This window comes from Uloborus diversus, chromosome 5 (genome assembly GCF_026930045.1).
Source record: "Uloborus diversus isolate 005 chromosome 5, Udiv.v.3.1, whole genome shotgun sequence".
In the NCBI taxonomy this organism is placed as follows: Eukaryota; Metazoa; Arthropoda; class Arachnida; order Araneae; family Uloboridae; genus Uloborus; species Uloborus diversus.
Window position 1 is genome coordinate 40,326,688 of NC_072735.1, and position 12,437 is coordinate 40,339,124.

The window sequence follows — 12,437 nt, forward strand, 5'->3', positions numbered from 1 at the left end:
GCAGGAAAGGAATAACTTACTGCTGTAAAACTTCGTTTATGTTTCGGGTACTGTTCAAATTGCCCACAATTCGTTGCAATTGTGATCGTCCATGATATGCTATGACACCCCAGACCATAACTCCGGGTGTTCGTCCACTGCGGCGTTCGATAATGCACTCCGGAATGTGTCGTTCACCGGCATAGCGCCGGACACGAATTCGGCCATCATGGTGCCACAAATTGAAGCGGGATTCGCGAGAAAAGACGACCTGCTGCCAATCATCACGCCAGCGTCTATGCACATTGTTCCATTGTAGCAGCAGGCGTCGACGGTTTGGCGTGAGAGGAATCGTGTATAAAAAAATACTTGCGCTTAGCCCACGCTGCAGCAGACGTCTTCGAATTGATGAAGCACACAATGAAAGACCTGTAGCTGTTGACCACTGTGCTGCCAATTGCCTAGAAGAAGCTGTGCGGTCCGTCAGCGCCATACGCAATAGGTGTTTGGCACCGTGAGCTGACGTCACATTTCGGGGTCCAACTCCCCGATTTCCGAGCTGTCCGACCCTTGTCCGTCCACTGCTTCCAATCATGCATGATTGTGCTGCTGTTATGCTGCACACGAGAGGCTTCTTCACGATAAGACAATCCAGCTTCACGAAATTTGACGATTCTGCCCGTTCAAACTCCGAAATTTGCTCAAATTTCGCTTTCTTTCGTCGAAGAGGCATAGTGAAGACTCAGTTTACGTTTACTTTAGCATATAACCACCGATATTCATGCACGCCTCGCTACAGCCGTCTATTTATATTCGGTTCGATCCGTCGTTCAGAGGGCGCTGTTCAGCATACGCATGCGCTACCGGTCTGCAATTCTAATCATTTGCATATCATGCCCTACTTTACATTTCCTGCAATTTTCAGCTCACTCGCGTAAGTCCTTCTTGGTGTTGCAATTTTTACAAACAGGAGTGTAAAAAACCACACATAATGAATACTTCGAAATGTTTCCTTGCTGCCCGGTTGTAACTCATGAGCCCAAAATAAGGGCAAAAGTTCAATTTCGGTATAATGCAACTGAGCTCTTTGGCATGTATTTAAAGTCTACCTTCGTTTCAGGTGTAGAACGATAATTTGTAGCTGAATGCCGATGTGTTTATCTTTACTTTTTCGAGTTGGAACTGTACTAAGTTTCAACACTTTCCGCCGTAATTAAAGAAAAAAAAAGTACCAATCAGTGTTGCAAGTATTATTTGCACTAAAAACAATTAATTTGCCTGAAGCTCTGAAAGGACTCTTGCAGACGGATGAGTCCAAAAAAAAAAAAAAAGAAAAAAAAAAACTGCAATCTAGGAATGTTGTAACTGAGCTGATTGTTATTTGATTTTAATTATGCCTTAGCTCCAGCTATGAAGCAATACTTTGCAGCTTTAACCCAAGTATTATTATCTGAAGAAACTTGAATGATATTTAGCGTTGTCACATACACTCTTAATTCAAAAGAGCGAAAAAATAACTCTTAAAAAGAGTGAAATCTATTGCGGGTGCATTCATTCTTTCTGAGTGCTAGCTTTATCGAAAAAAGACGCTTTACGAAAAAACCAAGACTAAAACTTTTCTTTATTCGCGTGAAATTCGAAAACACTCCGTTGATGAGCGAAATATAAAAACATTCTTTAAAAGAAGGACTCAAAAACATTTTCATTGGTTCGATTCTGTCACGTGATTTTGTTTAGGGAGAATCTTCTATACCTCCACGTTAGACTTACCCAACGTTGGTCGCGAGTAACAAGTGGATGTCGCATTCTAAATGTCTTCATTTAATGAATTTAAACAATATTTGTTGCCGAATGAGGTTTCTGAAGGAAGTGCTCAAAAACTGCATGGTAAGTGCGAAGAATTTTCTTTTTTATTAAAACTTGTAACTGTCAATATTTCTTGAACTGCTCGTATATCATTACAAATCATCCACGTGCAATGTTACGGCGAACTTTTTGTAACTTTTTCTTCCAAATGAATGAAACTTTCATCAACAATTTTATTTCGATCATCGAATCAAAAATATGACATTTGAAACAGTCGTTACCATCTTTGGTGAGTGTGTACTGTATATATATTTTAGGCAGGTGTTACAGACCCGACCATGCGCAAATCTATAGGTCGGATACCGAATCCGCTCCCGATGGTCGGAGCTCCAATCACTGCGTATATTTTAAATTAATCAAACATTGTTTTTGTGCATATTAAACTTTAAAGAGTATCATAAACTTTGTATAATACACTCATTCATATGTGTAACGGGCCATTCATTAATTCAGGGTCCTGAGGGGGAGGGGGTGGAAAATTCTCTACATACCCTTGCTTGGAGAGGGGGGAGGGGGGGGGGGTAGATCCATTCTTACGTAATATTTTCCAAGCCGATATTTTATATTAGAAATCCGCGGTCAAGTGGTTTGGCAAATATTATATTTCATTTGCTTCAGGAAGGTAAAAGTATGTATTATAGGATGAGCTGTTTTTTACTTTTGTTTCAAAGAATGAAACGTGTAAAATATAATAAAAGAATCGCACTGTGTTTTGCATGTCTTATTTTTAATTATTATCGCATCATATACAAAAATTATTTGTCAAAAAACATTCGGTCTAGATTCCTTAAAAAAATTTTAAAAAAAATGATAGTTAATTTAAGAACGATCCCAGTGATGTAATATTTGTTATTTTATTATTGTGAAAGAATCTTACCTAAGATGGGGGGGGGGGGGAGTCTTACATACCCTTACATAGGGGGAAGGGAAGGTCAAAAATTGCCAAAATTGTCCTTACGTAATTAATGAATGGCCTCGAAGAAACAAAATTGAATTCAAACGTATCTTGTCACAATTTATGAGTGACTTTTTAAATTAATTTGAACTGATGTAACTTTTAAAACATTATTAATGTTAAAAGGCACACCGAGAATATCAATATAGTGTTTCAAAATTTTAAATCTATTTATTTGGAACTGTGTGGGTTTTTTAGTTTTATTTTAATCTTTAAATTCGGAAATGTACGTAATATTGCACGTGGGTGATTTGTAACGATGTACCAGTAGTTCAAGAAATATTACCAGTTAAAGTTTTAATAAAAAAGAAAATTCTTCGTATTTGCCATACAGTTCTTGTGCGTCCTCTTCGGAAACACTAAAAACATTTTTTTTTTTCATTTTTTAATTTAAAAAACTAATTTTTTTTTCAAATGAAATAAGTTTTAAAAACAGTTTTAAATTCAAATACACAGCATAAGCACATGAAAACACGTTTAAAAAACAATTTCACCAAAGGAGAGTGAAATGATTTTACCTATTTTATTCTAAAAAAAGAGTGAAATAGCGGCTTTCCAAAACAGAAAGCAACCACTCATTTAAGATATTAATTTAGTCTTAAAAAGAGTGAAAAACACTTATCAAAAGGGAGTGAAATAAGCTTATCCAAAAGGAGTGAAAATAACCGCTCCGCAAAAGGAATGAAATTCACTCCTATAAGGAAAATGCGTTTTCGACACTGGAAAGGAGTGAAAATTTACTCAGTCTGAGTTAAAATCGCTGGAATTTTTTAAGAGAGTAAGATGTTTTTTTTAAAGGTCGTAAATCTTTTTTTTTTTTTAATCTTCATATTGAAAGTATCATTGTGCAAAAATAAGTAGGGGAATGCGGATTAAAGTGAATGGTACAATATTTTCAGTTTGTATTGCCTCCTATATAGCAATGCTTAACCTATATACTTAACATATGTCGATTCTGGTCAAGAAATAAATTGACCCTTAGATCAAGGAATACAAGTCAATTCCAAAATATGGTACCTATACTGCGGTATGCTGTAGTTATAAAAAATGTAAAATTTTGTTTTTGTTAAGTGATATCTTTTTGTAATAAACATTTCAAATATTAGTTGAGGTCTACTAATAAACAGTACAAAACTTATTTAGTTAAACTTTTGTGTTGTTTTTATTTTAAATCTTTAATGCCATTTTTTAAAGCTCGCAGGGTAAAGTAAAAATAAGTCATTTTATTTAATTATTCATACATTAACTTATGTTAATATTTTTAATTATTTCATTTACGTTGCATAATTTATTAATTCACATAGTTATTCATTCATCCACTTATTTTTTCACTCATTTTTTATTGACTCTTAATTTTTAATTATTTATGTATATTAATCGATTAATGCATTTTTTGTTCGTTTGTTGCTTTTGCTTTTATTAATTTAGTTAATCATTTGTTAATTTATTAATGCGTTTGAAGGAAAATATTTTTCATTATCAAATAAAAAATATTTTTTGTTCAAGCAGTATTTGATTTTTTTCTTTGCGCCATTTAAAAAGGAAAAGAAATGAGAGAAAATTAAAAGTTTTCGCTTTTTTCTTGGAAGACACAAACGTATTGCCAAAAATGGAAAATACTACTTAAATGCAAGTTTTGCATAAAATGAATTAATTTTTCTTTATGTATTTTAATGTTTTTTTAAAAACTTTTTGTAATTACAAAAAAAAGGTAAATTATCTTAATTGTCTCCCTTTGCGCCAAATTCAACTATTTAAAACTCAAAAAATGGAAATATCATTTATACAATATATCTTGATTATCTCCATTTGAAGATCGAACAGTTTTATGATAAATTTTCTTTCATTACCCAAACATTAACACTTTCCATCTATAAACAGACTTGATTATAAAACCGACTGTACTATCAATATCTAAACCATGTATTTTTTTTTTCAGGGAAATCATACGAGTTACGGAATTGTCAAGACATAAGTAAATGGTCGGCCGAACTACAAGTTTCGTGAAAAGGATCTTATAGGACATAAAACAAACACTCTCAAAGTTTTTACGAAAACTGTTGGCAAGAGAAGATAAACTTATAGGCACTTCTTCCTACATAAACGAGCTTTTTTGAACGATGAGAAAATGTCCAGCATTTGATGTGTCAATAAGTTATTAGCATACAATTCCCTCTATGAACGCCATGTAGTGCGTAGAAGAAAAAAAAAACTTTTAATATTGTCCGCAAATACATTTTGTGAAATATGATGTGATGTAAATATATAATTTAGCTCAATTCAGAATTTAAATATTTAGTTTACAGTACGATTTAAGTTTTTCATTACTCCGTAAGCGTACAAAAATCGTACATTGTGATAAAGCATGTAGCGGACAAAAATGTAGCGGACCCCATGAAATCCAACCAGTATTATTCGATTAACGAATTCAATTGTAGTTTTTATTCTTCGACTTAACAAAGAAACAAAAAACAATCATGAAACCTATTTTCAATAGAGCATAAAATACGCATACATTTTGACTTTGTTTTAGTTGAAACTAAGCTGTCCAAATTTGTAGGGCTAGTTAAAATATTGAAAACATGATTTTATTATTTCATATTTGGAACGCCCTTCTTTAAATTGATGGAAGAGTTTGTGGAGTAAATCAAGCACCATACTGCCTTGAAGTAATTGCTCTGATCAAGTTGACTTAATGACTAATTTCTTACGAAAAAAATCATGCTTACACTGTGCAGCGGTATGGTTTTTTACGACATACAATGCATTTTCATATTATTCACCATGTATTTTTTATAGGTAACACCAATAAAACATCTTAATTATAGGAAAAATACGTATTTATTAAAGTTTGAACAAAAATAAAGAACATTTAGTAAACAGTTAATATTTTGTTGAGCTGCCTTTACCCGCTATGAGAGTTTTAATTCTGCGCGGTATGCTATCAATGCAAGACTGTACTGTCTCATGCATTTGAGGATGATGATTCCACACATTGATGATCTCTTCTAAACGTTCGGTTTTGTTTGTAATCACGTCTTTAGCCACTTCCCTTTTCATCAGCTCCCACACGTTTTCAATTGAGTTTATATCGAGGCTATTATGCGGTCAATCTAACACATTTTAAAAATAACAATACTGCACATAAACTCGTCCAAAACATTGTTTTTATTAAAAAGCAACGGTGCGTCTAATAATTTGGCCAGGGACTGTAGCATGTTTAGATCTACTCCGGAAACTAAGGGGGCAATCTGAAAATGATTTTCGGAATCATGATGATGATGATGTAACCAGAGAACAGCAATACACACAGTCCGTTAAGAATATGAAGTTATACATCGAAGAAACCCAAACTACATCTTTGCATATGTAATTTAAAATCTTGAAAAAGAAAAATCAATGAAAATTGTGAGACATTTATGTGTCAGCACAAAATATTTTTTCTCAAAATTATACATTCCTTTAAATATAAAAATAAATAAGAAAAAAAAATGGAGAACCACAAAAATAGTTGTTTTTATTTTCTTCACAGTACATTGTGCATGGAGTTAAATGAAACCACCTAAATTAGACGTAAAAAGCAGCGATGTTGAAATTCAAAACCAAATGTTTTTAGAAGCCTTCCACATGTTAAATAAAACAGTTGAAGCTAGCTGCATCACATTTTTGTAGAGAGGAGAACATTGCTATGGGGCTGTCCACAAATGACGTCACGCTGTGAGGGAAGGATTTGTGAAATCTTGTGACTAGGAGGACAAGGAGGATGGATACAACAAGAAGAACACCACACGTGTTGTGTTAGTTTGTTTTTTATTTTTAAATCAACTGAACTTAATCAAATCTTAAACAAATCTTTAAAAAATATTCAGATTAAATTTTTAGTAAGAGCGTCTACCATTGCTAATTTGCTTACACGAGGTAAAAAATATTTTTTCTTAATGGAAGCATTTACTAACAAATGTAAAGTTGGAACTTAAATTATCTTATTATTATATTATTATTATTAATTAATTATATCTATTATACATTGATGTATTGAAGAAAATCATTGTTGCAATAATCATATTATTAGCAATTAAGAAAACAGAAAAGTCAAAGCAATTAAATTGTGCTATCAAATTTATATTATATGTATATATATTCAAGCAATTCAGAAATTTTACTCATGTTTTGTATGTACAGTAAATAAAGAAGCTTTTCATACACCAGAGTTTGTCAATAATTTTTGTTCGATTATATTGCATTTTTAAGCGAGGTGTATACTAAATGTTTTGTACTGAAATTATATTTAGCAATCAATAAGTATGAATTCCATTTGCTGCAGTCGCAATAACGTGACGAAGTCAGCATTGTCTTGTGTTGTGGAGGAGTATATTCGTAATAGTCGTTCCTTAAGTACCGTTGGGCGCTTACAACGACATGTCATTTCTACACGCCTTCTCAAATGCTGACTTCAGTTAACTACGAGGATAATAAATAGGCACCTTGTTTCGCTTATCTGCTTTTACATTCACTTTTGCACTCGTTATTTTTGAACTCTAAGCACTGTAGTTTTAAAGTCATAATGCGGTCTTTTGCAGTCTCAGTAAGCATTTTGCGTTTGGTTCCAGCTTGGTCGACATGACTCTGTTTTGCTAGAAAAATCAGTGCAATGTGTATCGAAATGGCGGAATTTAAAAAAAAAACCCGCTGCTATAGACTGTATGGACCTGCTCTGTAACGGTATATATTACATTCGCTATTTGTTCTGTTTGGCACAAAATATAATTATCAAGTTACGTAAAACTTGCAAAATTAAAATTTTTTTATTGTCTCCTCTAAGTTTGCATCATACAACTAAGACCAAAACAGACCGCATAATTTGCGTTTTAAATTATATGAGTAAACTATTTTTGGAGCACCATATTGGTATGATAAGGACTTTTGCATAAACTTCTCAATGCTGCCAGGTTCGGCTTTCCCACCTAAAGGCACTATGCATATGAAGAAAAATATTTTTTTATGCTTGATTTGATAACAGAAAAGATAAACTATTGAAAAAAAACTAAACCGCGTAAGGAAATCTAACAAAATGAAAAATAAGACAAAAAAGGCAAATAAGAAAAAAATATATGTTTATCAAAAAAATGTAATGTTATTCATTTTCCTTAAATTTATTATTTTATTTCATTTTATTACTTTTGTATGGGTATATTTGTTAATATTATTTCTATATCAAAAATATAATACTAAATAAATAAGGTCATTTATAATAATGCGCCGTCGGATGAAATTCTACTTTACTTTCATTACACATTCCGCTATGCAGTTGAAAACGAGATAAATCACTGCTTCATTCAATTTCCTGTTTCGACTATTTTCTATATTCCAGAGAATAATCGATAGTTCATTAGAACAACTAACGATCTTCTTAACTCATTCCCTCTTATCACGTTTTGCTACTCACGAAAGCTATATTTCAATGGACTGGTGTAAAGAAAAAGTAATTTATATTATTTCTTGATTAGAACGGAAAAGAAGAATAGTCTTTTTTAACTAAATCGAAAGAAAAAACGCTACGTCATAAATCTACCGCTACATTATTAATGAACCAGTTTCTTTCTAAAATTACAACCTGTATCAATATCATCTTTTATGAAGGAAGAAAAAAAAAACAAAGAAGCAAAGAGAGATAGATAGATAGATAGATAGATAGATAGAGATTGGAAATTTGATCTAACGTATTTTAGTGTCCTTTTTCTTAGAGTGCATGTACCTAAAAAAAGTAAAAAAATGTAAGGTTGAAATTGGAAATCGAATTTTGATGGGAAATAGATGCTACTTTGGCTTAAAGAGCCAATTAAAATCTAAGCTCCTTTCCATTAACACAAAAATTAACCTATACAAAACCCTCATAAGACAGACAATTTTATACGGTAGTGAGACATGGGCAATTAATAAAACAGAGGAAAACAGACTTCTCATTTTTGAAAGAAAGATCCTTCAGGCAATTTTTGGAGCAGTAAAAGAAAACGACGATTGGATAAGTTTATATAACTTTGAAGTAAACCGTAAATGCAGACAACCCAACATCTTAAGAGTAATTAAAGCCAATAGAATCAGATGGTTGGGGCACGTATTTAGGCGTGCAAATCTGGATCCGATTAAAAAGCTAACTTTTTCGAAGATTGAGGGTACAAGGACAAAGGGAAGACCAGCAACAAGGTGGCTGGATAGTGTTGAGAAGGACCTTAAAATTTTGGGAGTGAACAGGTGGAGAAACCTGGCAACGTGTCGTACCGCCTGGAGGAAGCAGACGGAGAAAGCCTTGGCCTGCACCAACTGTTGTGCTGATGAAGAAGAAGAAGCATATACCTAAACATTGTTATGACGGAAGTGATTCAAGCGTACACAATAAGAGTTGGTAGTTTTTCATTTTAAACTTTTAATACTTAATGGGTATTTTATGCTCTCAGTTGAGACTTAAATCATTTTTATAGATATTTGTTTCGCGCAACTTAAAATGTGAATCTATCTGTTGCACCTTATACAGATTATAATAACATCATTCTTTGTGATTTTTATGCACCTTGTTACGAGTTATATTTTTAGTTTTAACCAAAAATAGTTGTTTTTAATTGTGAATGTACTGTGTTTTTTTAAACTTCACATTGTTCGCAATAAAGGGAAAATACCATGTAACAGATAATAGAAGTTTATATTTAGTAAGAAAATAATCTGGATATAGAATAAAATGTGATAAGAATTGATATTTATGACGAAAATAATCTGAATATAGGATAAAAAGCGATAGGAATTTATATTCATGAGGAAAGACATCTGAAGAGCAGTTTAAAAATGATAAAGTATATTCAGCAAGAAACGAACTGCGCAAATCTCATGATTTTATGTTGACGTGCATTACGATATTGAACTATTAAAATAAAAAGTACATTTTAGATCCACATTCAAGTGTTTTGGTAGGATACCACTACAAGATCCCGCGCTGGTAGACTGCGTCAATGGCACTTAGATACGGCGTTTTAAGTGCAGTTGCTTTCAGGCATGTCTCGTACTGCTATGATTAAACACATTTGATCCCCCAAAGACCCTTACACCTAAGGATGGAGAGAAAATCATAAATCCCAAAGCTTAGTAAGCAAAATTGAATGCGAAACCCACTATAAATCTGAAATATCATCTGGATACTTTGATTTTTTTTCCTCCTACGGCTGCATGTAAATTCAAGATTTTGGAAACAATGGGCTATTCTTCTAAAAGATTTGTTCTGTAGTTTTTTAACTTGTTGATAATATGTCTCTAGGATTTTCTTGTAACATGGTTTTAAAATAATAATTTTTAATATTTTTGTAATATTTTTTCTTTAAATTGTAACTAAATGGCAAGAATTTTCTGAAACAAATTGTTTGGATTAATAAATGGAATGTTTGGTCCATAACTGAACTCGCCTATTTTCCCGTTGAATAAATTTATTTTTCAAACAAAATTTAAATATATATCCTTCAGTATAATAGGGAAAATGCAACCTATTAAATGTTCATATTTTGACTATTGGATATTGTTAATTGACCCTCAAAACTAAAAAATTCACCATCGCCGAATTTAAAAACACCGTGATTGATTTTTAATGAATTTTTAAAAATCCACGTGCAAAAGTGCGTTTTTCTGAAACGTCACGAGCTTACGTCACAGGGCACTAATGAGCAGCCTTCCGCCGAAGATCCCTTGTTTTCGCTATGGACATTTTGAGCGCGCTTATATTTTTATTTTTTAGAAATTCAATAATCCTTTTGAACACACTATGGAAGACGGATTCGTTACAGCAAAATCTAATAATCTTCCACCAGTAACATCAATGATGGTATTCGAATATTTCCGAGAGGATGAGAGGGTTAATGTTCCAGAAACGCGAGGAGGTAAGCCTTACGTTCCGTCTTCGAAGCTAACTGCACGTCCTTCAGCTTCTCCCGCGACGGAAGAGCGCATGACGTCACTTCCTGTGCCATTTGACGTCACAATCGCTTGAACTTTCAAAATTAATCAAAAAAAAAAAAAAAACTTATCGTATTGAAAAAATTTTTCATCTATGATGTTCATACTTGTTACTCCTGTCATATAAAAATAAAATTGAAAAATGGAAAACTTCCCTATTATGCTTCAAATTAAACGTTATTTTTATTACGTTTGAAGAAGAATGTCTAATATTGAAATGTGCCTCATTGAAGAAAAAGAAAATAATTAAATCCTTGCAACCATATTGGAATAGTTATGTTTTCCCCTATTTGACAGCATCTCACTCGTCAATGCCAAATTGGAGATTTTTGTTGAACTTCATATGTAAATCTTTGGAATACATTTTTTTTTTTTTTTTTTTTTGACTAAGATGAGTCGAGAAAGCTGCAAAACTTTGTGATGTATTTTTTGACCATTTGGCGATATCTCGCTTCACTTTGGTACAAAAAATGGAATGAAATATCTAATTTCAGCTTGGCTACAATTTGAGGAGTCTCTAAGGAGGAGAGGAGTCCCATTTTAACCACTGCTTAGTAATTCTTATTGGAAATCTATGTAAAAGATTTTCTTTCCAAGATTAGTCTAAAACTTACTATGCTTGGTGACATATTTGACAATGCATTGCTGGATTCGGTGACCATTTAATTTTATTTCGAAGAACTTTGCTCCAAAAGTGATATTTCTCCGCAAGTTATATTTGATAATGTTAATAATGTCCGGCGAAGTTGGAATGGGTCCCCTGTGTAACCCATACTCGAAAATGCCTTACAAATATTTGCTTTAAGTTTTATATATCAAGAACAATCGAAGAACGTCTTGGCTTGAAGGTGGATTTGACGCTTATTTGGCGATACATTATCATCTTTGGTTTGAAACACGAGATTATAATCCCAACACTTGGTGACATTTAGCAAAATTTCATGCTAAAAATTTGGTGGTATTTCTGATCAACACATACTAAGTCAATTGCTATTTATTATAAAGTTTGTTTTAACGCTAGAACGACTGACATTTTATGTATACCTAGAAAGACTGAAGGGGCCAGTGTGGTCCCTACCCATTTTTGGAGTGAATTCTTTTAAAAATTCTTCCTGAGGGAGTCCACATGCCTGATACACCTTCTTTCATGACTAAATAAAAATGTAGTACTTAATTATTTTTAGTTTTTCTCTCTATACTGGGCAAAAGGTTGAATTAGTTTTCCTTTCTAAGAGCAATGGCCACCGTTAGGATGGTAAGCAGTCGGTACTGTTTATAGCATTTGGATATCCAATCGGTTGCATAAAGAGGAAGTTACAAGTTAAACTAGAGTGAATGGCATTTTTTTTTTATGCTACAACAATTAGGAGAAAGGAAAAAAATAATTTTTTTAATTGTCAAAATGCTTAGGGACCACTGTGGCCCTCCCGTCTTTCTAGGTATAAGTATCAATATTAACAGTACTATGAGGCGAATGATTAAATGATTAAACAAGCATTCAAATAGTGTCATATAATGAAAAGTCAGAAAATTCCATTAAGTTCCGTTGGATATTATCCGAGTTACTAAACAACAAACTACGCGAGGGACCACACAGGCCCCTCCGTCTTTCTAGTGTTAATCAAAGTTACCCTTCAGATAAAGA

At 32.8% G+C, this 12,437-nt stretch overlaps 1 protein-coding gene across 1 annotated transcript in view; it reads left to right on the forward strand.

The window, feature by feature from the left end:
* LOC129222552 (cell adhesion molecule Dscam2-like) overlaps window positions 1-1,443 on the forward strand; it is a 182,457-nt gene extending 181,014 nt beyond the window's left edge. Inside the window, 1 exon segment of the mRNA XM_054857065.1 lies at window positions 1,382-1,443. Coding sequence (XP_054713040.1) covers window positions 1,382-1,443 — 62 coding nt within the window.
* Window positions 1,444-12,437: the final 10,994 nt, after the last annotated feature.